The 27,037-nt window shown below is 37.9% G+C and overlaps 2 protein-coding genes across 2 annotated transcripts in view; both read left to right on the top strand.

Moving 5' to 3' along the window:
- The window catches only part of LOC6053802 (alpha-actinin, sarcomeric), a 117,182-nt gene that overhangs the window by 42,203 nt on the left and 47,942 nt on the right, over window positions 1–27,037 (top strand). The window contains 3 exon segments of the mRNA XM_038263669.1: window positions 15–176; window positions 391–645; window positions 712–865. Coding sequence (XP_038119597.1) covers window positions 15–176; window positions 391–645; window positions 712–865 — 571 coding nt within the window.
- On the top strand, window positions 12,303–15,575 carry LOC119769883. Its single transcript, XM_038263672.1, has 2 exons — window positions 12,303–14,107; window positions 14,393–15,575. Exon 2 carries the CDS (start codon window positions 14,464–14,466, stop codon window positions 15,316–15,318), a length of 855 nt encoding a protein of 284 aa, XP_038119600.1. The 5' UTR covers window positions 12,303–14,107; window positions 14,393–14,463; the 3' UTR covers window positions 15,319–15,575.

The raw sequence follows: 27,037 nt of genomic DNA, 5'->3' as shown, positions 1-27,037 counted from the left end.
TTTTTGTTCTCTAGACCTTTACTGCATGGTGTAACAGTCATTTACGCAAGGCTGGGACATCAATCGAAAACATCGAAGACGACTTCCGCAATGGACTCAAACTTATGCTGCTGTTGGAAGTGATCTCTGGCGAAACTCTACCAAAACCCGACCGTGGCAAAATGCGCTTCCATAAGGTAGGTCCGATATCCGTAGATTAGGGAAGCATTAACGTTGTTATATACGAAAATAAACTTCCGTAAACCGGGGTGACATTTATAGCTGGGGTGACTTTGATTCCATTTTTTTCCATTTTTTTTTTTTTCATTTTCTCTTCATTTTACGGAAAAATCAAAAACTTATCAAAGTCACTCCGGTTTACGGTACCTATTGTTATAATATTTTCCACAGATTGCCAACGTGAACAAAGCGTTAGATTTTATTGCGTCAAAAGGGGTAAAGTTAGTTTCTATTGGAGCAGAAGAAATCGTTGATGGCAATTTGAAAATGACACTCGGTATGATTTGGACCATTATTCTTCGTTTTGCTATTCAAGACATTTCTGTAGAAGAAATGACTGCTAAAGAAGGTTTGCTGTTATGGTGCCAACGAAAGACCGCACCCTATAAAAATGTCAATGTGCAAAACTTCCATCTCAGCTTCAAGGTGAGATTGTTTGAGTTGTGAAAAATAAACGTTTATTCATTGACATTCTAACTGTACTATTTTCAGGATGGTCTTGCTTTCTGTGCTTTGATTCATCGTCATCGCCCTGATTTGATTGACTATTCTAAACTTTCTAAAGATAACCCACTGGAGAACTTAAACACAGCATTCGACGTGGCTGAGAAGTTCTTGGATATTCCAAGGATGTTGGACCCTGATGGTATGTATACAGGGCTCAGAGCACTGACTTGATTTATTGGTGATGGCGCATATTATAAATTCAATTTATATTTAAAAAAATTCCACCCAGATTTAATCAACACGCCAAAGCCAGATGAACGTGCCATTATGACTTATGTATCGTGTTATTATCACGCTTTCCAAGGAGCTCAGCAGGTTGGACACATGAAAAAGCCCATAACAGATTAGTTTTCGATGAGTTCCTACTAACAGCGTGCTTTGTTTGAAATCTACTCGATAACTAATCAGAAACAATGACCTAAGCTGAACATATTTATTTTTAGCGTTGTTCAATACAGAAAGTAATTTGTTGACATTTGTTATGACTCTCCAAGCAAACATAAAACGATACAACATCGTTGCTGGATCTTTTCTAGATCTCTTTGAGAAAAACAATTCGGCTGCAAATTTTTACCTTTTTTCTTTATTTTTTTATTTATATTTATTCCGATTTTCTTTTCCATGTATATTCATTTAGTAAAAATAATATTGAGTGTCCAATCACAATCGGTGACAATTTTAAATACTAGCATAATTAATTCATTCAAGAAATATTGTAGCTTTCGCTATTCAGTGATTTCAAATTTAGGAGGTCCTACATTTACAAAAGGGAAAAAGTGTACCTCAAAACTAACTTATAAACTATATAAAGAGCGGATCAATGCAGCTGAAGATAGCAATGATTTTTGTCGAAATGCATCAATTATCTTATTGGACATAACAAGGGCTAGTGATTTTTCGCGATTTCACGAAAGCCGCGTAATCCGTGGAATTCGACCCTGGCCGTGAAATTTGTGAAATACCGTGAAATGCCGCAAAATTTCACATATTCAATTGATAAATCGCTACTCAGTGCATTTAAACTTTATTTTTTTTAATTCAAGCATTTAACAAGATTTCTAACAAGCATTTTAAAAGTAGTTTACAAATAAAAAAGTTTTTCATATCAGCAATTTTTTGAAAATATTGATCATTAGAATACTTAAAAAAAATGCTAATAGTTTCTTTACTCCACAAAAGTTCAAATAGATTTTTTAAAACATTAATCAGCACTTCTCTAAAAAACGCTGAAATGAACGCTGTTTAATTTTTTTATGGTAAAATTTATTTTAATTACAACAAATTGCATTTTATAATATCTATAATATCTATATACAGCAATTCCATTTGAAAAGAGCCTAAACCGAAAAAAAGTTCTCCGATCGGGCTCAAAATTTTTCTGGGGGTTCCTTGGCCAAAATAATTAGACCCGTATTTTTTTGTTTGGCCATTAGGGTGACCTACGCCGTATTAGGGTGGTCTGAATGGCCTTTTTCGTCATTTTTCGCAAAAACCTCTTTTTTTGAAAAATCATATCTCCGCGCCATTTCATCCGGTTTTAGCTGTCTTGTGTGTGTGTGTGTGTGTGTGTGTGTGTGTGTGTGTGTGCAACCAATCAAACGGGACCACGCGGCCGCTTCTTACAAATTGAGTTGTTTCCACGTATTTTAGAATTTGACATTCTATACATGCAAATAACTCGCATAGGCATTTGAAAGTGTTAGCTCTGCCGAGCTTCGGTGACCCATTTCTACGCTGGCTAGCCGAGCGCGAGGTACTTCAGCTTTATCGACAAGCCCCGCCCTGAAGAACGTTTGCATCAATCAGATTCAAACGTTATTCAGAACTTCCGAACCTTTGTCAAATGGACAAAGACCCAGCGCGTATATAGTTAGCAGTAACAGTATTCCTAATTCCAGTCATAGCTCATCAAGCCACGATGGACTAGTGGTTAGCCTTATTATTTATCAACCTGGACGGGGGATCGAACCCCGCCTCGAGCAACTTTAATTTTTCGTTCATGTTCAGGAGTTTCACGAATTTATATTTCTTTAACTTTCTCGTTGGGAGCAGATGGGAATCGAACCCAGGACCATTCGCTTATAAAGCGAACACCGTAACCATTCAGCCACGGCCACTCCTTCAACGCTTGAAATTAAATAAGATGCAAAAAGGAAATTCCTCACCGGGTTTGAACAACATGATCTTGAACAGCCGTTCTATGCCGGAGGAAGCACACATCCAAATTATGGCCACAGGCGGCGACCCTGACGGATCCAAAAATTCAGACTTTCAGCTCCACGTAGTTGGCCAACTTCCAGTAATCCTCTTCAGACCAGAATTTGATTACTAACGCCACCCAGCACCGTCCGGTATAAAGCTGTCCGTAACGCGAATTCAGTAATTCTCTTGGTTCCCTTGGCAGTTTGATGGTCTCCTTCTCACTTTCACCACAGACAACAGACGTAGCGGCTAGAACAAAATAATTTGATAATCTTGTGTAAAAACATGGCTGCCGCATCCTGCTAATCTACTAGCGCCATCTGTTAGCCTATTGCCACTCTCTAAAGCAGCCATGATGGTTTTCTGAGAAGGTGTGTTTGAAAATGCATCAACTAGAAATATATTAAAAATATATTATTTCAATTTTTCGAAAAAACATGTAAATAGGTAAAGATTGCGTTTTTATGCTGTAGTAAATCTACTTAAATAATTAATCAACGCGATTTACGAGCATATGGATGTATTTTTTTCCATTTAATTATCGATATTAAAATAAGAGTCTAGCCTGATGCTTTTTTAAACACAGCAACCAAGGCCGCGCTTGAGGCTGTCAAATTCTTGCTGGTTATGTTTATCAACAAAACCAAAAGAGGAGAGCGAAAAGGAGAAGGAGACCTGGTGGAAATCGGGAGGATGGGCAAACGTTTCTTAGAGGAAAAAAGATGGTTCCGGACCAGAAATGAAACAATCCGGAACTGTCGAAGATGGAGAAACAGCACGTTATGACACGACAAAGTGTGAAAGTCATCGGCGCCGTCAGCAAGAGCTACTATCGCGGCCAACCTCGTAAACGTTTTGGCCCCGAACGACCGCATTCCGAAGATTATCTCCGGAACCGACAAACTAGCTTCCACGAACACCTCACCCCTCACCTCCAAGACACCAACCTCTTCAACGCCCTCGAAAACCACACCATCTTCTAGTGCCGACACTTCCGGCGAACCCTCGTCGCCATCTCGAATGTTCCCCCCGGCACGTCAGTTTCCCCCACCGGATATCCAGTTCAAGCGATCCTCCAACCCCCACCCTTCCCCTTCCCATCCTCTTTCGCCAGTGCCAAAGCGGTGTCGTATTTGGTCAAGTAAGGATCAGTAGAGATTAAACCGATGGCCTTGTGCGACTTGTGGTTCTTCAAATGTTACCGGGCGACCGTATTTTCCGAGGGAATCTTGATTGGAACGTCGGTCGTTTGCACACCTTCTCCATAACGACGCCGTACACCAATCGGCTATCCGTCGGTGCTAAAATCGGTTCAGGAACCAGATTGGCCACTTTGGTTGCCTCACATTTGTCAAGCAGCTGCAAACGCGAGAGATTTTGCTGAAATCGGCCGAAATCAACTTTTCATCCAGAACAAACGAACAACAAACAAACGTTGAAAACCGACAAATCTTATGGCGAAACGAAAATGACAGTAGGCGGAAAGCGATATTTTGACAGCGGGCAATGTGTCAGGGCAAAGCGACTGCAGCGCCACAAACGGATTGCCACAACTAAAAAACCGTTGCAATGATTTACACAAGGTAAGAATCGAGCCCAAACGTCTGTTGTCTGTGCTTTCACTTCCGGCGCGGACCAAACAGTTTCCTTCTTCACTAGGAGCACAAGTTTTAGAACATTCGCAAAACGTTTAAATAACTTTAAAGACATTTAAATTTTGCCTCAAACATAAAAAAAAATCAAAACTCCATGTAAATGACAGGAGCACAAAAATTTGCGTCCGACCCGCCACGCGACCTACTTCGATCCCTTTCATCCGGTTTTAGCTGTCTTAGACGCAAAAGAAAGGTGATGAGTTTGGCTATTTGGGAAAAATAGTAAGAAGTTTAAAAAATCTAGCTTACCATTTGAAAAAGTCGCATGAAAACTTAAAATGGCGTTTTGCGTCTTTCAATTACGAAAATTTTGGTACCCAGACATGTATAGGTCATCGCTGAAATTTTTAAGTTATCGCAGTTTTTGTGGAAAAAGTTGATTTTTTGCCGAGTTCACCTATGCTTATGCTTTTTTATGCTTAAAAAGTTGATTTTTTGCCGATTTTGTCATTTTCGTGTTTTTGCGCGCGGCGCGTCGAAAAACACGGATTTTATTTTCAAAAAATCATATCAAATGGCCATTTTCGTCGATTTTCGCAAAAACCACTTTTTTCGTAAAAACCATAACTCCTCGCCATTTTAACCGATTTCAATTGTCTTATACGCAAATGAAAGGTGATAAGTTGATCGTTCAAAGAAAAATAGTAAGAAGTTTCAAAAATCTAGCCTAACATATGAAAAGGGCGTATGAAACTTTAAAATGTCGTTTGGACGGTGTCTGGACCAAAGAGCCTATCTCTGGAAATATTTTTATCGGATTCTCCGGACATTTTTACATAACATATATAAAAATGGGAGGAGTTTATTAACAGGATTCCGAGATATGATTTTTTGAAAAAAAAGTCCGTGTTTTTTGACGCGCCGCGCGCAAAAACCGGAGAATGACGAAATTGGCAAAAAAAAAACAACTTTTTTCACTAAAACTGCGATAACTTTAAAATTTCAGCGATGACCTATAGATGTTTGGGTACCGTAAACCGGGGTGACTTTGATAGGATTTCAATTTGTTTTTAGAATATTTTCCAACAGGTAAGGTTTTTCTCAAGATTATTATTTTTAAAACATGTACTGGGGTAGGCCACACAAAGTCCATGCACTATTTCGGAAAAAATGTTTGTTCAATAATGTTTAGAAAAATAGTTACGTTAAAAATTCTTAGTTTTTATTCCGGGGTGACTTTGGTAGTCATAGTTTTTCTTGTTAAAATCATATTTAAGATGTTCAAACTTTATTTTTACGCTAAATGTACCATCACTGAAGTAGTTGATATAGTTTTTAGACAAAAAAATCAATGTTTATATTAAGTTAACTAAGTGTATAAGCTTTTTAGCAAAATACATATAAATTTTAGGTAAAATTGTTAAAAAGTCGAAATTTTGCCTGAAATTTGTTAAAACTAGTTTTGTTTGTAAAATTAACCATATATATTGACCGATTCTTTCGTGACGGGACAACGTTTGTACGCATATGTTTTCAGTTTTTTTGCTGATAACTTCAAAATCTGTGAGAAAAGGTACCAATATTTATACAAATTTGGAAAGTACATTAAATTTCCAATAAGATTCACTCCAGCAAACATTTAAAAACACAAAGTTTGAGTCAAGAGAGTTACAAATGTAGCGTGACGGGACAACATCGTACAATTGGATCATTTTGATTTTCATACACAAAAGTGAAGAACTCTGCTCTCCTAGTAATTTTTGGAAAAACCCTTTTTTACAGTTGTTTCTAAAATGAAAAACGAAGATTTTGCTTACTGGATCACCCAATTTCGTCAAATTTTGTTGATTTGACAGGTACTTCTTTTCGTGACGGGACAACGCAGATATTTTGCAAAAGAGGGTTTTGCTCGCGTTGTCCCGTCACGAAATGAAGCAATTGTGAAAATCTCTACTGACTAGTCAACTTCAACTAATTTGGGGTCGCTGAGCTCGAATATGACTCCTAGAATACTCCAAAGTATTCAGGGAATGTGCAATCCAAAATGGCGGCCAATATGGCGGTGCTAGAATATTCGATATTTTATAAAGAAATGTAACCGGCAATGAGCAGGTATAATTTAACAAACAGTGGCTGAACTCGAATATGAGCTCTAGAATATTCCAAAATACTCAGGGATGTACAATCCAAGATGGCGGCCAATATGGCGAAGCTAGAAAATTTGATTTTTTTTCAGATGTGTAACAGGCAATCAATGGGTCAAATTCAACTAATTTGGGGTCGCTGAACTTGAATATGTGCCATAGAATACTCTAAAGTACTCAGGGAATGTGCAATCCAAGATGGCGGCCAATATGGCGAAGCTAGAAAATTTGATTTTTTTGTTCAGGGTTGTAACAGGAAATCAACGGGTCAAATTTAACTAACTTGGAGTATTTTAAGGAATATATTCGTGTTCAGCATCCCCAAATTCATTAAATTTGACCTGTTGACTGCCTGTTACATTTCTGTATAAAAATTTCCAATATTCTAGGTTCGCCATCTTGGATTGCACATTCTCTGAGTACTTTGGAGTATTATATGGCTCATATTCGAGTTCAGCGACCCCAGATTAGTTAAATTTGGCTAGTTGATTGAACTTAAAAATCCTTTTATGGTGTTTTTTCCATTCTGCCGCCATATTAGACGCCATCTTGAATATCTCGCTTCCCTTTGAGACTCAGGAAAATCAACAGGCAAATTTGGATTCTGGAGGGTCGATTTAGTCTAGATCGATCAAAAACTGGCCTGTTACACGATTTGCTTCTAGACACGAGAAATGAGCATCTTTTTTTGAATTCGTGCCTTGACCAAAAAATTGGCGTATCGGGACAACGCAAACTTGCGTCACCCGTAACTCTGGATCCTTTTGGCCAATTTTCGATTTCTAATAAGCATTTTAAAGGGTTTTTTGAGTACGAAGAGAATCCAAAATATGATGCAAAACCGATTTCACAAACTATTGCAAATTAAACTATTGTCATTTTTCGTGACGGGACAACGCTTCCATATACCCCCTTTTCAAATGTCCTGTATAATTTTATACCTACAGAATCTGCTTCTGTCAATAAGAGGGCTTATAAAAGAGTCATTTTACTATAAAATACCGTTTAGATTGATTAAATATCTGCATTCCTTCCATTAATTTGAGCTATTATTTAAAACAGTTGGGAAAATTAAAAATTCCCAGCGTTTATACATTTTACAACATCTGCTCACATATATGTTTAGAATAGGAACTTTGGTGTGGAAATATTTTTTTTGTGTGGTTCAAATAGTGGGAAAACATGGAAAATTATCAGAACCATCCAAAGTTCAACTTGAAAAAATTACTGCTTGGTAAACAAGTGCTAAGAATCGGTCGGTGCAATATTGCATTTTAAACTGAATTCGTAGCACGAATCAAAAGTTTTAGCATTTTACATGAAATTTGTTCAACTGAAATTGCCTATAAATTTGAAGATTTTTTTTAATTGCGTTTCAAAAACACATATTATTTATGATTTACAATTTTTTTTAACCTTCACCTGGTGGAAAATTGTCCAAAGAATCCAAAAATGCAATCCGTTTTTCGATTAAAAATCATGTTCATTGAGAAAATCATGACTTTCATCAACATTTTCTTAACTATAGTTAACCTACTTTTGAAACTGTCAACATTTTATGAAAAGTTCTTCTTGAGGTACTTTGAACACTTCTCTACCACGGTCAGTATGTTTCTTAACCATGCCTTACATATTTTAATTGTACTCTTCATTTTGCGGAAAAATCGCAAACCTATCGAAGTCACCCCGGCTATCAAAAGTCACCCCGTTTTACGGTACCAAAATTTTCTTAATTAAAAGACGACATCGCTAAAATTTTAAAGTTATCGCAATTTTAGTGAAAAAAGTTGATTTTTTGCCAATTTCGTCATTCTCCGGTTTTTGCGCGCGGCGCGTCAAAAAACACGGATTTTATTTTCAAAAAATCATATCTCGGAATCCTGTTAATGAACTCCTCCCATTTTTTAGTATGTTATGTAAAAATGTCCGGGAATCCGATAAAAATATTTCCAGACATAGGCTCTTTGGTCCAGACACCGTCAAAACGGCATTTTAAAGTTTCATGCGCCCTTTTCATATGTTAGGCTAGATTTTGAAACTTCTTACTATTTTTCTTTGAAAGGCCAACTTATCACCTTTCATTTGCGTATAAGACAATTGAAATCGGTTAAAATGGCGATGAGTTATGATTTTTCGAAAAAAAGTGATTTTAGCTAAAATCGACGAAAATGGCCATATTTCAGACCACCCTAACACGGCGTAGGACACCCTAATGGCCAAACAAAAAAATACGGGTCTAATTATTTCGGCCAGGAACCCCCAGAAAAAATTTGAGCCCGATCCGAGCACAAAAACAAAGAATCCAAAGTATGGTGACATTTGGTCCACCCCCGCGCCCGTGGCACCCCCCTCTTTTTCTGAGATTTTTGAAAAACCTCATTTTTAAAATGCATTTTGCTAAGAGAAAAGTTTACAAAACGTGAATTTATGGGTATGCATATTTGAAGATTTTTTGAAGTAGAATCGAATGGTGTACTCAAAATTTACGTACAGTGTTGCCAGATATGAAAATTTTGCGCTTTAAGTTTTAAAATGCTTTTTTAACCCTTTGGACGAACACTTACGGGAAAACTGACAATTGCATTCGATTGCTGAGAGTTTTTACATTAAATTAGCATAGCATAGCATAGCATTGGTGTCTACCCGTAGCTGCTACTTCGTTATTGACCAGGACCCCCAAAAATTGCTCCGTGGACCACAGATGAAAAGTAGGAACCAATCATCACCCCTTCGCAATTTTCAAAGGTCCCTATCGTGCTGATCAATACCGACGCCGGCCACGACCAGTGGTAAGACACGGGGAAGTGGATGGGAATGTTAGTCCGATACTTGAGTGATGGGACCGCCAAATCGACTGCGTCTCCGACAAAGTATCACATGAGTTTTGAGGGGTTAGTAAGATGGGTATGAGGTCAGGATTCACTGTGGTAGGTGATGCGACCATAAGCAATTTGTTTATCTGTTGACATTTTAAAATCTTAGGCAGCCGGCTGCGGAAAGATACACAATCATTGATTTAGAAATAGTTTTAATTCGAACGCGGTGCCAAATTATCATTCATTCCCCCGTCGGCGTGCCTTCCGAGCAACGACGCTGTGAGAAGGGCTCCTCCTTTTACTATTTAAGCAATATATTAAATTATATTTTCTGTGGTTTCCAAATGAATTATATCAAAACTTTATAGTGAGGATTGCAATGATTTCATCGTGTTGCAGGATTTTATGACGAAATGATCCGAAAATAGTAATCTACGAGACCGACAGAATTGCGAAAAATAGTAACTGAAAGATTTCGTTTCGAGCAGTTATTAATAAAGTGACACTATCACGAATGGTACATTTTTACGAATGGTGCATTTTTAAGCCGAAGTCGTTATAGGTAGTTATATCTTTTACGTTATATTTATAATTATCGGAAAAATAAGATCAGAGTAAGAGGAGAACGAATCCGTAAAAACGACGCATGAACTCGAGTTAGACATTCTCGTTTAACGACCGATATATTATTTTTTACGCGACTTGAAAGAAGGAAAGAAGAAAAAGAAGAGGGAAAGTGGGGAAAATATGTAAAATATAAGATACATACAAGGATAAATTAAAGTAAATAGATAGATTGAAATAAATAAGTTAAAATAAATTGATACATTAAAATAAATTGGTCAATAAAAAAAAATAATAATTAAATTAAATCCATTCATGCTTCCATCCATACATGAGCCAAATGATAGAGTTCACCAATTGTGGAAACTCACAAATGGCTCTTTCACAAAACTATTCATGCATCCACATCACTCGACTCACACATACATGCACACAAGCAAACTCACCCAGGGTTTCCAGTGTCGCATAAAACACGCTGACCTCTCCAGTTATAAGACACTCACCAAGGTATGCTTTTCCGCCTAAAACACCAACGTTTGCATGAGCTTTCCGTTATCGCCCGTTAATAACACCACACCAAAGCTCCCGAAAGCTTTGAGATTGACTTCTTCTGCTGCACTATGCGTCGACATTCATTGTTACGATTCAAAGCTTCCACCCACATATGTAAAGTAGTATTCGTGTCGGTTAGCTCTTAGACTCATACAACTAAAAACATGTAGCAATTAAACGCTTGTCCACACTTAAGCATCGTGCCGTTGCCTCCAAAAGTTCACGAGGTAAAATTTGTTCTAACTTTATCTAGGAAAAATCATTACCTTAAAGATATTTTCCAGATGGAGCTTTACAAAAATAACTTAGGAGACCTCATGTGGGTCTTGCCCATACCTAAAGACGGCAATTGTCTATTCGGTGCCCTAGCACATCAATTGTACGGAGTCACCCCAGCAGCGACTTGTTTCCTATCTTCCGGGATCAACTTCGTAAAAATGCTGTTGGAGAGATTCGAAGCCACCTTCCGCATTATTTCTTAAATCTCGTGACCAATGCTGCTGGGCTCCTGGAAATGCCTCCCTTAAGGAGAAGGTTGAGACATTCCTCGTAAAGCTCGAGCAGCCCGGATTTTGGGGAGGGGAGGAAAGCATCGCGGCCCTGGCCAACTGCCACTCTACTCGGATTATTGTTGAGCAGGACGGCACCAAGATAACCTATTCCCCACGTAATACCACAGCAATCTCCGAATGCCACATTCTCTACCGCGGACAGACCCAAGTACGGAACCATTATGACAGTGTCTTGTGCTCGCGGTTGCGTCAAAGTGTCCTAGGTGCTCTAGCTGGTAAACGAGTTGACATTGTTAGACCCACCGTTCATACCGCCCAGATGGAGGTTCTCGTTGTGAATCCTGGCCGCCAGTCGCTAGAAAGTGCCATACTACATCAGCTGACGCGAGAAGAAGCTGGTGTAGATATTTGTAGCAACCTTCGCTGTTTGATCGCTGAAGAAATAGAACGCCAGGATTCTACCACCTTGACCTCCTTAGGGATCCCTAGCGACCGTGATGCTCTGGAAAACTACACTTTTCACGTGAGAACCGGCCTGAATAATGGAGGAGATGCAACTCTTATCCTACTTTCTTCGATTCTGCGCTTAACTATCTACCTGCACAAGTTCAATGAGCCATCTGTTCGACTGGACCCTGCCGATCGCCGAGGAACCCTTACAATACATCTCTACAGGAATGCCGAAGGTGACTACAGCAGTGTACTACGTCTCATGACCAGCCCAGAATCAGTTCAAGTACCTCAATCGCAATCACGCAAAGAGTCTATTTACCTTGCTGATAAAGTATGGCGAAAAGAACAAGAAGGTTCCCAGCCGGACGTAGCCTCGAACCTGCCCATTGGGCCCCAGGGACTCCGTTTGTCCTCTCTGAATGTGAATGGGTGCCGAACAATCCAGAAGCGGAATGAAATTGATGCACTTCTACACCAACACCAAGTCCACGTGGCTGTCCTCCAGGAGGCAAATCTACCATGCGACAAAGTACTGACCGAACACTATGAATGGAACATTGGCGGACGGGCCAAGAATCGCCGACGCGGACTAGCAATACTGCTTAATCGAAGTTATCAGCTGGAGATCTGGCTCAGGAAGAATATTCATTGTGACCTTCAGTATGTACAGTTAATCTACAAGGTAAGTAATAAAATATATTGGAAAACATCAATCAAATTAGAAAAGATAATGGTATAAAACTTTTAGGAGAAGGACAACACACGATACTTGGATTTGGTAAATGTGCACGGGCCAAACCAGAACAACGCTCGTTTCTTCTCACGACTGGGGACACTATTAGGTGAGTTGGCGAGTTTACATCAACTGATCATACTTGGCGACTTTAACAGTCAGCTGGCGAACGTAGGCCTGACCGAAGAGGAGAAGCAGCTGATCGGAACTTCTGTGGGACATAACAGCTTCAATGAAAACGGCTCACAAATGCGGTTTTTCCTCGGACTCCATTCCCTCGTTGCGCGGAACACCAAGGCCCCATCTTACTTCAAGGTCACTTGGAAAAGCGGTGATCGCCACAGTCAAATTGATCATATACTAACACACACCCATTCCAAGTTGTATTTGAAGGCTCTTCGGTGTATTTGGCCTAATCTCTCTACTGATCACAAAATGCTACTTTGTAATGTTGTGAAGAATCGTGCCGAAGTTCCAGGTAACCCGAACAGGAAACGTCCTTTTCAACCGAGAGCTGATTTAGACCCAACCTTGCTTCGCTATGAACCCATTCAGAAGAAGTTTAAGGAACAAATAACGAGTTCTGCGCCATCAAGTTATCCAGACGGTAGGTCTGTTGAGGAAAGTTGGGGTAGCATGAAAACCCGACTGGAGGATGCTGCGATTGCTACACTGAAAAGAAGAAGAGTTCTTAACCGAAGTTGTAGACTCGCTCAGGCCCATCTTAAGAAGTGTCAGTTTTGGGCAAATCGGTCGTATAATCCAAAATGGAAGTACCGTCTGGACGAAGCTAAGGAGGATCTGCGTAGAAAGATCAGGGAGAGTGAGGAAGAAGAAATGAAGCTGGGCCTTAGCGACATTGAAACCCGTCGCTTTGGGAGCGTCTCAGGCTAAGCCACAAATTGTTCAAGCGATTTAAGAAGGTGCCAGATAAGAAGTCAAAATCCTCAACTACCGCATCATCAATCAAGCTCGGGGATTGGCTCGTGGGTGACAGTGGGCCGAACCTGATCCCACCCCTACAGCCTGACTTGGACTGTCCCCCTCTGCTGTCCCCTCCCACCTTGGAAGAGGTTAGATCTATTCTGGACCAAATGAAGAATGGGAAAACACCCGGTGCAGACAATCTTTGCTCAGAATATCTCAAGTACGGTGGTGAACAGGCTCTTGGCGAACTACATCAACTGCTGACAAAAGTTTGGATCGAGAATTGCATGCCGGCCGACTGGAAACACGTTGTGGTGGTCCCCATTCCCAAAGTGAAGAATCCTAAAACTACCGATCATTACCGTAAGATCTCCCTAACCAGCTGCGCGTATAAAGTTTATGCTACCTGGGTGCTGGGTAAACTACAGCAACTCGTCGGGCCAATCGGATCACATCAGGCCGCCTTCTTGCCAAACCGTTCTACAACAGACCACCTCTTCATTCTTCAACGCTTACTGCAGGAACGCTGGAATGGGGGCAAGTCGACCCTTCTCATGTCACTCGACATAGAGAAGGCCTTCGACCGGGTGTGTTTACTGTCCCTTCCAGCGATTTTGCGACGTAATACTAACACTTATAATTTTATTCAAAATACTAACATGTTTCCCTTTGTAGGAAAGGGAGTTCCGAACAATTTCATCAATCGCGTAATTGAGTGCCTGAAGGGCGAACAGCAATTCCTCTGGCAACGTCAACTGTCTGAAACTCAAACTCGTCATCGCGGCATAAAGCAGGGGTGTCCAGGGTAGGCAAATGGCAAAAAACCATCGCGAAGCCCTCGTTTGATTTATTACCTTCCAGTTACAGAATTCACTATAATGATGTATGAAGCAATTGTAGATTTTGTACAAACGAACAATTTTGTAGAACATTGTTTTGTTCCAAAGTGAATGCTGTTGACACTAGAGCGTAAACAATGTCTAAAAATGCCACCATCGGCGTCCTCACTCGCGATGGTGAGGGGATTTTTGTTTACGCTCTTATGTCAACAGCATTCAGTTTAGAACAAAACAATGTTCTACAAAGTTGTTCATTAGTAAAATATCTACAAGTGCTCCATACATGATTATAGTAATTTCCTTAACTGGAAAAAAATAAATTTGAAAAGCTTTTTGGAGGCCCATCGGCAAATACCTTCCCTGGGGGTGTCCCTTATCGCCCTTCATATTCCTGTTAATAATGGAGGCTGTTCTAGAATCTGTAGCGGACGAGATCCCGAACCTCCACCTGAATCCGGACAGTGAACTCGAGCTTCCATTGATTTTAGCATTCGCGGACGACCTCATCATCGTAGCTGATTCTGTGAGCGATGTTGAGACGATCCTTTCATCTCTGAAGGAGAACCTTTCGTACGTAGGGCTAAACCTCAATCAAGAAAAATGCAAGGTTCTAATCAGAGAGCCGAAGGGCGAGGCCGTCACAGAGATCAGTATTCTAGGAAAAACGTACAAGACCACGGAGCCGCTACGATACCTCGGAATCTACATAACTCCCCGCCTGGACCGACCTATGACCACCCGAACAAGGTGCAGAAATGCAGTGAAGTCTTCACGAATTGTAATGGATTTTTTGAACCGTTACAATCCCCCGTGGGACATTGGGAGAGCCTTCTATGAAACCGTAATTGCCCCATCCATGATCTACGGAACACAAACGGCCGTCTTAACTAAATACAGTCGGCGATCTATTCGCGGTTACGAACAGCAGATTGTGCACGCCTTGTATAATCTATGCCGAGGCCACGACAGCTCCAGACCACCACCTCCAGTAAATGTCCTGCTTAAAAAACGCAGGATTACAAAGAAAATTCGAATGTACCAGATGCGCTGGTGGGGCCACGTCATGCGGCGTCCTCGGAGCCACATCTTGAGGATCGCTGCCCGGCTTCGCCCAGCACGCCTTCGAGCTTGTCGACCAGGGCTGACCTGGAGGGACAGTGTTCGTCAAACGATGGATCGATACAATGGAATGACCCACCGCAGATGGAAGGAACAAGCAATACAACTATTTCCATATTTGTTACTTTACCAATAAATCGTACTTAAAAATTACAAAAGCATTGACTATGATTTAAAACTAAGAGGGATAGACACTTGTGTTTCAACAAACATCTCTTAAATCTACAGCTACAGCAACAATTTCCCGATTAACACTGTTCATTCAAGTTTTTAATATTTCACAACCCGATCAAACCTTATACCACCCCCAAGAAAACAAAATAACAACACTTTTATCGATTCAAACTGTTTACCACAACACATGTTCTCACACAATCTGTACTGCTCAACGCGTCTGCTGAGAGTTTTTACATTAAATTCAATCAAAACCTCAGGGTAAAATGAATATTTCTTGAGATAGGGTATATGACCCTATTTTGGACCTAGTACCTATTCTGGACCTATTTTTATTAATCGAGGTAGTTCAGGCTTTTAAAGTACGAATTTACTGAATCCAACCAACAGAAAGTGTAAGCAGGATCGTTTTGTAGCTTACCTCTTCTAAAAATGTTAACATTTTTGATTATTTCCGCTTTTTCAGCCACTTTTTCCAATGCCACTCGCATTTCCTATGATTTTCCTAGCACATCGATTAGGTCCAAAAATTTCGGCCTCGTTGCTTATCACTTTTGGCTCGGGACACCTTGTACAACTTTCTGTTTTTCACTAGCATCAAGCTATTTTCAGCCGGTTTCCGAGTAATGTAAGTGTTATTTATTTAATACTTATATGTTTTTAGTCACTAAACCGTTGAAATTACTGATCTATAGTTTAAAAACTCAATTGAAAAATATTTTCTAATCAACCGCGTTGGATCAGTTTTGGAGCTACTTTTCCTTCAGTTCAAGGCTATCACCAATACATGTATAACAAGGTGTTGCCAGTTTTGTTTATGAATTTATTTCGATACTTAATTGAAATGTAATGCCAAGTTTTTACTTAATAATTTGGATTAGTTTTTCCGACTGTAATTATTTCAAATAAAACTAAGCTTTAAAAGCAAATGATAAACAGAAACAATGAAAATATGATTTTTAATGATAAAAATGCAAATTTATAATAAAGATAGGGATGATTTTTAAGACTGATTGCAATCTGACCTAAAATTTAAACTGATGTTGATATATTTTTCTCGCAGCCTTATTTTCACCAATTTAGCTGCACCTATTAATTAATATTTGCTTCAAAAATGCAATCTGGCTACCCTTCTGGAATTGAACTGGACACGATTGAAAAACCAAAAGGGCCTAGTTCATTCAATCGTCAGCTGTCACCGTGACAGGCGCTGTCAACCTTGCTCAAGAGTGGTTTCGATAAGGTCGTATGAATTTATTTTAAAAAATCTAGGCCTAGGGTTAGTTTTAAAAAGGTCCTAAGCGCCAGTCGATCAGTTTTCGATAAATATACGAATTATAAAACTTAAAAATGCTTTGAATTGTCATCTGCACGTCTTTTAAATGCTCTCTACTGAAAAACAATAAAAAATCAGGGATACCTTCTGACTCGATTCCTTAGGCAAAAATAAGTATTAAGGTTTAAAGGTCGCTTTTTATCGTTGTTGTTTATATGGGGAAAACGCAAAAATGTATGCAGAAAAACATCGTTTCAGTATTTTTCTGCCAGGTGGCGCGGGTCTTGCCCAAAATTGTCCAAGTGTAAGATTCTTGTAGGAATTAAATTCACTACAACTTTGCCGAAGGATGCAAAACGATCCGAGATGATCCTGATTTTAGGTGATTTTTTTTTAAATATTTTCTTATGTACTTCTTATATACAGTCATGCCTCGGTTTTGCACGCCTCGGTTTTGCACTGCCCCGGTTTTGCACCGTTCAGCTGCCTCGGTTAAGCACGGCCCAGTGCTTAACTGAAGCACAGAGCTTATGGGATTTTGACTATATGGGAGACATTGGCTATAATTCTATGAATAATCATGCAAACATCAAAAAATTATAGTGTTTTGGAATCGGGATGATGTCAGTTATCCATTAAAATTAATATTTCATGAAAATTTTTACAAAAATACGTATTTTTCCTGTATTTTGAATATGCATTTTTTTTTCTCTAAAAAATCCAAAAATATATTGTTATTGCAATATGGGTACCAAATGATCAGGTTTTTTTTTCATACATTTTGGATGTAATAACAACATTTTTAGAAAATACTCAAAATTTTCACAAAACTACGTATTTTCGAAAAAAATACTCAAAATTTAAATTTTTACAATATCGGTATCAAACGATCGGGATTTTTCATATATTTCGAATGTAATAACAACATTTTTTGAAATTACTCAAAATTTTCACAAAACTACGTATTTTCGGAAAAAAATACTCAAAATTTCCGTTTTTACAATGTGGGTATCAAACGATCGGGATTTTTTCATACATTTCGAATGTAATAACAACATTTTTAGAAAATACTCCAAATTTTCACAAAACTACGTATTTTCGAAAAAAATACTCAAAATTTCAATTTTTACTTTATGGGTATCATACGTAGTTTTGTGAAAATTTTGAGTAATTTCAAAAAAAATTATTACATTCGAAATGTATGAAAAAATCCCGATCGTTTGATACCCATATTGTAAAAACTGAAATTTTTAGTATTTTTTCGAAAATACGTCGTTTTGTGAAAATTTTGAGTATTTTCTAAAAATGTTGTTTTTACATTCGAAATGTATGAAAAAATCCCGATCGTTTGATACCCATATTGTAAAAACTGAAATTTTGAGTATTTTTTCGAAAATACGTAGTTTTGTGAAAATTTTGAGTATTTTCAAAAAATGTTGTTATTACATTCGAAATATATGAAAAATCCCGATCGTTTGATACCCATATTGTAAAAATTGAAATTTTGAGTATTTTTTCGAAAAAAACGTAGTTTTGTGAAAATTTTGAGTATTTTCAAAAAATGTTGTTATTACATTCGAAATATATGAAAAATCCCGATCGTTTGATACCCATATTGTAAAAATTGAAATTTTGAGTATTTTTTCGAAAAAAACGTAGTTTTGTGAAAATTTGGAGTATTTTCTAAAAATGTTATTATTACATCCAAAATGTATGAAAAAACCTGATCATTTGATACCCATATTGCTATAACAATATATTTTTGGTTACTTTAGAGAAAAAATATGCATTTTCGAAATACAGGAAAAATACGTATTTTTGTGAAAACTTTCATGAAATAATAATTTTAATGGATAGCTGACATCATCCCGATTCCAAAACACTATAGTTTTTTGATGTTTGCATGATTATTCATAGAATTATAGCCAATGTCTCCCATATAGCCAAAATCCAATAAGCTCTGTGCCTCGGTTATGCACGCCTCGGTTTTGCATCCCCCATATGCGGTGCTAAACCGAGGCACGACTGTACCCAGTTTCAAGTATATAAGCCGATTTCTTTTCATCGCATTGCTAATAATTCATCAGGATCAACTCGGATCGTTTTGGACCCTCCGACAAAGTTGCAGGGAATTGAATTTCCTACAGGATCTCACACTTGGACAATTTTGGGCGAGACCCGCGCCACCTGGCACAAAAATACTGAAATGATGTTTTCTGAATACATTTTTGCGATTTTCCCCATATAAACTTCAACGATAAAAAGCGACATTTTAACCTTAACCGATTTGGCTCAAAATAGGCACAGTTACTTATTATTGCCTAAACAATTGAACCAAGGAGAGATTTCCAAAAAAAAAATATTTTTTCTTGCCAGCCTAATATATATAATTAAAAATACAGGTATTTATAACGTATTTTTACACAATGGACAGCGTTGGCTTATAATAAATTACACTTTTAGATTACTAAGTCAATCATATTAGAAACACAAATAAACCATAAATTTGATCAAAATATATCGATTATTGTTCATTTTTCTTTATTCTGAAGTGTAATTGTATCTCCAGCTTCGAAAATTTATAATTTTTTTGTGGGAATTTAAATCATTTCGAAAAAAAAACAATCTTAGAGATTTTGAAAGAAGAGGTGTGTGAAACAATTTCGACAAATGGAGAGCTAGTTGAGTCTTTGTGCACTTCGCAGTGTTGCTAGTTGGGAAAATTGCAGTTTTCAGACCATCCCGGATCGTTTCCTGCAAGCTCCGGAAAGGAGAGATAAAATGAAATCATTGCATTTGTTAGAAAAATAAAAATCTTCGAAAAAAAATTGTAGCATTGGAGGTAAATGCGATGTTAACTTTGAGGATGTAGTCTAATTTTGTACTTTTATATATTTTACAAGCCTTACCCGACAAACTTCGTTCTGCCTTTTTTTCGTTTGTTGACGTTTTTCGATTTTTGCCAATTTAGCCTCCTGTGATCAAAATTTGATTTTACGTAACTTTCTCCATACAATTTGCCGATGCTCCGGAATCGGTTCCAGAGTGGCCAAAGTGTCAATTAGTTAGCGTATAAACCTTCCTGGGATTATACGAACCCAACGCAACAAAGAGCACCTCGATCCGACGCTCAGTATTGAACTGATTCGCGTTCGAACAAAACCGTCGAAATTTTTATATATATAGATGATTTGAGACATAACTAGTTACATGATTTATTCAACACCTATAATATAATCAATTTTGAAACTACGCCCTCCTAGCCGTTCCGAACGGTAGGCAATCTTGTCAAATCTTACATTGTTTTTTAAAAGTGAAACATGTAGTTAAACTTTCTGTCAAGCGACTGTAAAGTTTAACATAACAGATGTGAAAGTTTCACACCAAGTTACAAGCTATAATCTCCCTTTAAAATTTCTTGATGTTTAATAGGTAATATTTGAACTACAGCTCTGCGTAAAATTTAGAACTGAAGATAAAAAAATTTTTGTAGCTTTTTAATTATCTCTGTCATTCATTCCACTTAAGTTGAGGTGGTTTTATTGCGAATAATAACGTCTCAACCCTTTTCTATGTTCTAATGCTTGAACATTTAGTCGGAAGAATACGCAAATAAGAAAATAGGACAGCGACTTGCTAAGGTTGCGTGAGTTTTCCATTCAATATAATTAAAACACGTTTTCAAATTCAAATGCATTATTTTAAAATAATTATTTAAATTCTGAAATAAATATTTTCCAATTTAAATCGTGGATAGGCCCTTTGGTTTATCAACCCGAGCTTTTGTAAGTGTGCGTTTTGACGCCGCACGCCGCAATTCAAGTTGTCAAAATTTCAACCAATCAGAGTGTGGGTCCAAAATAGGTTCAACGATGTCTCCAAAATACATTCAATAAGTCCAAAAAGCTTCCAAAAAATGTTTTACTTGAAATGCTTATTACAATGAAATGGTTAAATTATTTTCAATTTTCAAAAGTACACTTTGTTAAGCATAAATTAAGGCACAAACCAATCCTGAAACGAGCCAAATTAGTTAGACCGTTCCTGAGAACCATGCGAAATGTGTTGACGCTTTGCATAGTAGGTCCAAAATAGGGCCATATACCCTATCACATTTTTAAGTTGGAAAGCTCTGTATTGCACAGCAAATGTTTTACTTAACCATCAATTTTCAACAGTACATTGCGTGAGAGCATAGTAGGCCTTGAAATTTGAATATTCTTTTTTTCAATTTCTTGACGGAAGCATGTGAATGTCCCAAAATTGAATTTATGTATGTATGTATTGTATGCATGTATGTATTTATGTATGTAAGTATTGTATCTATGCATTTGAACCCCCGTCTTGGCAGGACTTGGCGTGGTTCACGGATTTAAGAAAATGACAAAATGTTTAATTTCGAGAGCTTCAACAGGAATTTTCTAGTTTTATGGCCCCAGAAGCTAGCCTGATAATATGAGCTTATTTGGTTAGGGTTGGTGGGTCCAATTTTTACCTGAAGGATTTTAAAAATTAACCTATATATTTTCGGGATCAATTCCTAGCGCTTTGCGATGTTCTACAAAGTTGTTCCCCGGATAAAAATATTTGAGAATTTTGACAATAAGAAAATTTGATAGCATTTTGAGAAACTTTGTCGAAGAAGATGTTAAAAGTGAAAATTCCCCATAGTAAATTAATTAAAGTTCCATTCTAACTTCAGGTCAGAACTGGACCCACTAAACATTAACCAAATGGGCTCATATTATCAGGCTAGCTTCTGGGGCCATAAAACTAGAAAATTCCTGTTGAAGCGTCGAGCGCTGTTAAACATTTTGTCATTTTCTTATATCCGTGAACCACGCCAAGTCCTGCCAAGACGTGGGTTCAAATGCATACTAAAAATACATACATACACAAATACAGACATGTATACAATACATACATACATAAATTCAATTTTGGGACATTCACATGCTTCCGTTAAGAAATTGAAAAGAATATTCAATTTTCAAGGCCTACTATGCTCTCACGCAATGCACTGTTGAAAATTGATGGTTAAGTAAAACATTTGCTGTGCAATACAGAGCTTTCCAACTTAAAAATGTGATATCTCAAGAAATATTCATTTTACCCTGAGGTTTTGATTGAATTTAATGTAAAAAACTCTCAGCAATCGAATGCAATTGTCAGTTTTCCCGTAAGTGCTCGTCCAAAGGGTTAAAAAAGCATTTTAAAACTTAAAGCGCAAAATTTTCATATCTGGCAACACTGTACGTAAATTTTGAGTACGCCATTCGATTCTACGTCAAAAAATCTTCAAATATGCATACCCAAAAGTTCACGTTTTGTAAAGAGAAAAGCTCTTAGCAAAATGCATTTTAAAAATGAGGTTTTTCAAAAATCTTGGAAAAAGAGGGGGGTTCCACGGGCGCGGGGGTGGACCAAATGTCACCAAACTTTGGATTCTTTGTTTTTGGGGCAAAAACAACCCCCATGCCAAATATGAGCAGAATTGGTGAAGGTCGATGTTGGACGCGTGGTCACAGCAATTCCCCACGAAAACAGCATGGAAAAAAACAAAAGTGCTCGGATCGGGCTCAAAATTTTTCTGGGGGTTCCCTGGCCGAAATAATTAGACCCGTATTTTTTTGTTTGACCATTAGGGTGACCTACGCCGTGTTAGGGTGGTCTGAAAAATGGCCATTTTCGTCGATTTTAGCAAAAACCACTTTTTTCAAAAAATCATATCTCCGCGCCATTTCATCCGATTTTAGCTGTCCTATACGCAAAAGAAAGGGTATTAGTTTGGCTATTTGGGAAAAATAGTAAGAAGTTTCGAAAACCTAGCTTAACATTTGAAAAGGTCATATGAAAACTTAAAATGCTGATTTGAAGGTCTCGGGACCAAAGAGCCTATGTTTGAAAATATTTTTACCGGATTCCTCGGAAAATTTCACATAACATATCAAAAAATGGTGAAGTTATGTTTACGATACTCTGAGATACGATTTTTTTTAAATAAAAACTGTGTTTTTCGACGCGCCACGCGCAAAAATTGGAAAATGACGAAAACGGGGAAAAATCCGAGCCTAAACCAAAAAAAAAGTTCTCCGATCGGGCTCAAAATTTTTCTGGGGGTTTCTTGGCCAAAATAATTAGACCCGTATTTTTTTTGTTTGGCCATTAGGGTGGCCTACATCGTGCTAGGGTGGTTCGAAAAATGGCAATTTTCGTCATTTTTCGCAAAAACCACTTTTTTCTAAAAATCATATCTCTGCGCCATTTCATCCGATTTTAGCTGTCTTAGACGCAAAAGAAAGGTGGTGAGTTTGGCTATTTGGGAAAAATAGTAAAAAGTTCCAAAAATCTAGCTTAACTATTGAAAAAGTCGTATGAAAACTTAAAATGGTGTTTTGACCGTGTCTGGACCAAAGAGCCTATGTCTGAAAATATTTTTATCGGATTCCTCGGAAAATTTCACATAACATATCAAAAAATGGTGAAGTTATGTTTTCGATACTCTGGGATACGATTTTTTGAAAATAAAAACTGTGTTTTTCGACGCGCCACGCGCAAAAATTGGAAAATGACGAAAACGGGGAAAAATCGACTTTTTTTCACTAAAACTGCGATAACTTTAAAATTTCAGCGATGACCTATACATGTTATGGTACCAAAAGTTGCGTCTTTTAATTACGAAAATTTTAGTACCCTAACATGTATAGGTCATCGCTGAAATTTCAAAGTTATCGCAGTTTTAGTGAATAAAGTCGATTTTTTCCCGTTTTCGTCATTTTCCAATTTTTGCGCGTGGCGCGTCGAAAAACACAGTTTTTATTTTCAAAAAATCGTATCTCAGAGTATCGAAAACATAACTTCACCATTTTTTGATATATTATGTGAAATTTTCCGAGGAATCCGATAAAAATATTTTCAGACATAGGCTCTTTGGTCCCGAGACCTTCAAAACAGCATTTTAAGTTTTCATATGACCTTTTCAAATGTTAAGCTAGATTTTCGAAACTTCTTTTTATTTTTCCCAAATAGCCAAACTAATCACCTTTCTTTTGCATCTAGGACAGCTAAAATCGGATGAAATGGCGTGGAGATATAATTTTTTGAAAAAAGTAGTTTTTGCGAAAATCGATGAAAATTTCCATTTTTCGGACCACCCTAACACGGCGTAGGTCACCCTAATGGCCAAACAAAAAAATACGGGTCTAATTATTTCGGCCAAGGATCCCCCAGAAAAATTTTGAGCCCGATCGGAGAACTTTTTTTTTATATATATATATAAGTTATAAAGATCCCATTATGAAAGGGGGGAAGTTTCGCCAAATAAATAACGCCGACGCGTTGTGTTAGACTGTCCAAAACGTTCTGATTTTATTATGATCGAAAAGTCCCCCAGAGCCTCACACACGAGGTACTGAGGTTTTGCTTACAGTGCATTAATCGAGCTACTTGCTTTAATCGCGGCGAGGTAAACGAAGTTTAGCTTTGTTCGCAGTTTGGGTTACTGTTGTCGGCTGTGCTGACGATGTTGGTGGCGTCGATCAATTATGCGGAAAGCAATTTCCGTAACTACTCCTCACCAAGAAAGGATCGTCTCGATCCGTATCGACTGCACAGAAATTTTCCATCGGAAAGAACTACCAAACAGGTCACTCAGCGAGTTTGAAATATCAGAAGCTTCTTTGGTGATGTTTGAAACATTATAGTTGTTGCTGTTTTGTAATTAAGTGTTACAAATATTTGTAATCAAAGATTACGTAATCCTTAATTACATCTTCGTTTGTTACATTTCTGTAACTCTGAATTACAAATCGAGACTTGTAATTAGCTATTACAAACAAACTATTATTTCATTGTAATGTTTCCTCTTAACAATTTCAAACACATTCGATTAACTTAAATTTTTTTGCTACATAATTTTGAAATGATTTTCTTTGTTTTTTTTTATCACTCACACACCTTCTAAAAAATAAATTTTGAATCGTGTTTTTTCCTTTTGTCAAATTAGTTAATCTGATTTTCGAATTGCTGATTTTGTTTTTACTCACACACACTCACTTAACTTATCAAATTTGGAAAAATATTTTTGAATTTTGAATTTGGATTTTTTTCACTTTAAATTTTGTTGCTTGTTGAAAATCCGGGTAACGCTGTTCCTTTGTCCTCCTCGTCGAAGGTGTTGACGTCCATGTCGTGCTGCGCTCCTGAACTCTGACCGAGTTTTTCGCGATGTGCACACGATGGTATCACGCCTCTTGCCGAAGTATCCAGCGGATAACGTTGGTTCATCTTCTTCGGTCGGTGGCTGCTTCACCAGGTAATTTCCTTGGCTGCTTCACTCCTGATCTCCAGAGCCGTTGGTGACGAATTTCTGCTGAATGAACAACTGCCGTGTTTTTCGCATTAACTTGCACTTTTGGTCTCACTACCGAGATTTTCGCGAACGACCACTTCAATCACTGGGCACAGCCACCTTCCGGCGAAGACTCGACTGCGCCAGTTATAAAGATCCCATTATGAAAGGGGGGAAGTTTCGCCAAATAAATAACGCCGACGCGTTGTGTTAGACTGTCCAAAACGTTCTGATTTTATTATGATCGAAAAGTCCCCCAGAGCCTCACACACGAGGTACTGAGGTTTTGCTTACAGTGCATTAATCGAGCTACTTGCTTTAATCGCGGCGAGGTAAACGAAGTTTAGCTTTGTTCGCAGTTTGGGTTACTGTTGTCGGCTGTGCTGACGATGTTGGTGGCGTCGATCAATTATGCGGAAAGCAATTTCCGTAACTTATATATATATATATATATATATATATATATATATATATATATATATATATATATATATATATATATATATATATACAATTCCCACGAAAACAGCATGGAAAAAAACAAAAGTGCTCGGATCGGGCTCAAAATTTTTCTGGGGGTTCCCTGGCCAAAATAATTAGACCCGTATTTTTTTGTTTGGCCATTAGGGTGACTTACGCCGTGTTAGGGTGGTCTGAAAAATGGCCATTTTCGTCGATTTTCGCAAAAACCACTTTTTTCAAAAAATCATAACTCCTCGCCGTTTCAACCGATTTCAATTGTCTTATACGCAAATGAAAGGTGATAAGTTGGCCTTTCAAAGAAAAATATTAAGAAGTTTCAAAAATCTTGCCTAACATATGAAAAAGGCGTATGAAATATTAAAATGCCGTTTTGACGGTGTCTGGACCAAAGAGCCTATGTCTGGAAATATTTTTATCGGATTCCCCGGACATTTTTACATAACATACTAAAAAATGGGAGGAGTTCATTAACAGGATTCCGAGATATGATTTTTTGAAAATAAAATCCGTGTTTTTTGACGCGCCGCGCGCAAAAACCGAAAAATGACAAAATCGGCAAAAAATCAACTTTTTTCACTAAAACTGCGATAACTTTAAAATTTCAGCGATGACCTATAGATGTTATGGTACCATTTTTTTGTAATTAAAAGACGCAACTTTTGGTACCCAGACATGTATAGGTCATCGCTGAAATTTTTAAGTTATCGCAGTTTTAGTGAAAAATGTTGATTTTTTGCCGATTTTGTCATTTTTCGGTTTTTGCGCGCGGCGCGTCGAAAAACACGGATTTTATTTTCAAAAAATCATAACTCGGAATCCTGTTAATGAACTCCTCCCATTTTTTAGTATGTTATGTAAAAATGTCCGGGGAATCCGATAAAAATATTTCCAGACATAGGCTCTTTGGTCCAGACACCGTCAAAACGGCATTTTAATATTTCATACGCCTTTTCATATGTTAGGCAAGATTTTTGAAACTTCTTAATATTTTTCTTTGAAAGGCCAACTTATCACCTTTCATTTGCGTATAAGACAATTGAAATCGGTTGAAATGACGAGGAGTAATGATTTTTCGAAAAAAGTGGTTTTTGCGAAAATCGACAAAAATGGCCATTTTTCAGACCACCCTAACACGGCGTAGGTCACCCTAATGGTCAAACAAAAAAATACGGGTCTAATTATTTCGGCCAGGGAACCCCCAGAAAAATTTTGAGCCCGATCCGAGCACTTTAGTTTTTTTCCATGCTGTTTTCGTGGGGAATTGCTGTGACCACGCGTCCAACATCGACCTTCACCAATTCTGCTCATATTTGGCATGGGGGTTGTTTTTGCCCCAAAAACAAAGAATCCAAAGTTTGGTGACATTTGGTCCACCCCCGCGCCCGTGGAACCCCCCTCTTTTGCCAAGATTTTTGAAAAACCATGCTGTTTTCGTGGGGAATTGCTGTATATATATATATAAGTTACGGAAATTGCTTTCCGCATAATTGATCGACACCACCAACATCGTCAGCACAGCCGACAACAGTAACCCAAACTGCGAACAAAGCTAAACTTCGTTTACCTCGCCGC

The sequence above is a fragment of the Culex quinquefasciatus genome, chromosome 3, assembly GCF_015732765.1.
Source record: "Culex quinquefasciatus strain JHB chromosome 3, VPISU_Cqui_1.0_pri_paternal, whole genome shotgun sequence".
Taxonomy (NCBI): Eukaryota; Metazoa; Arthropoda; class Insecta; order Diptera; family Culicidae; genus Culex; species Culex quinquefasciatus.
Note: the sequence above shows the minus strand (reverse complement) of the source record. Positions and strands in the feature narration are given on the sequence as shown.

What these genes read in the sequence shown, in the direction of transcription:
- LOC119769883 (XM_038263672.1), top strand. Translation starts at nt 14,464, where the DNA reads ATGGAGGCTGTTCTAGAATCTGTAGCGGACGAGATCCCGAACCTCCAC.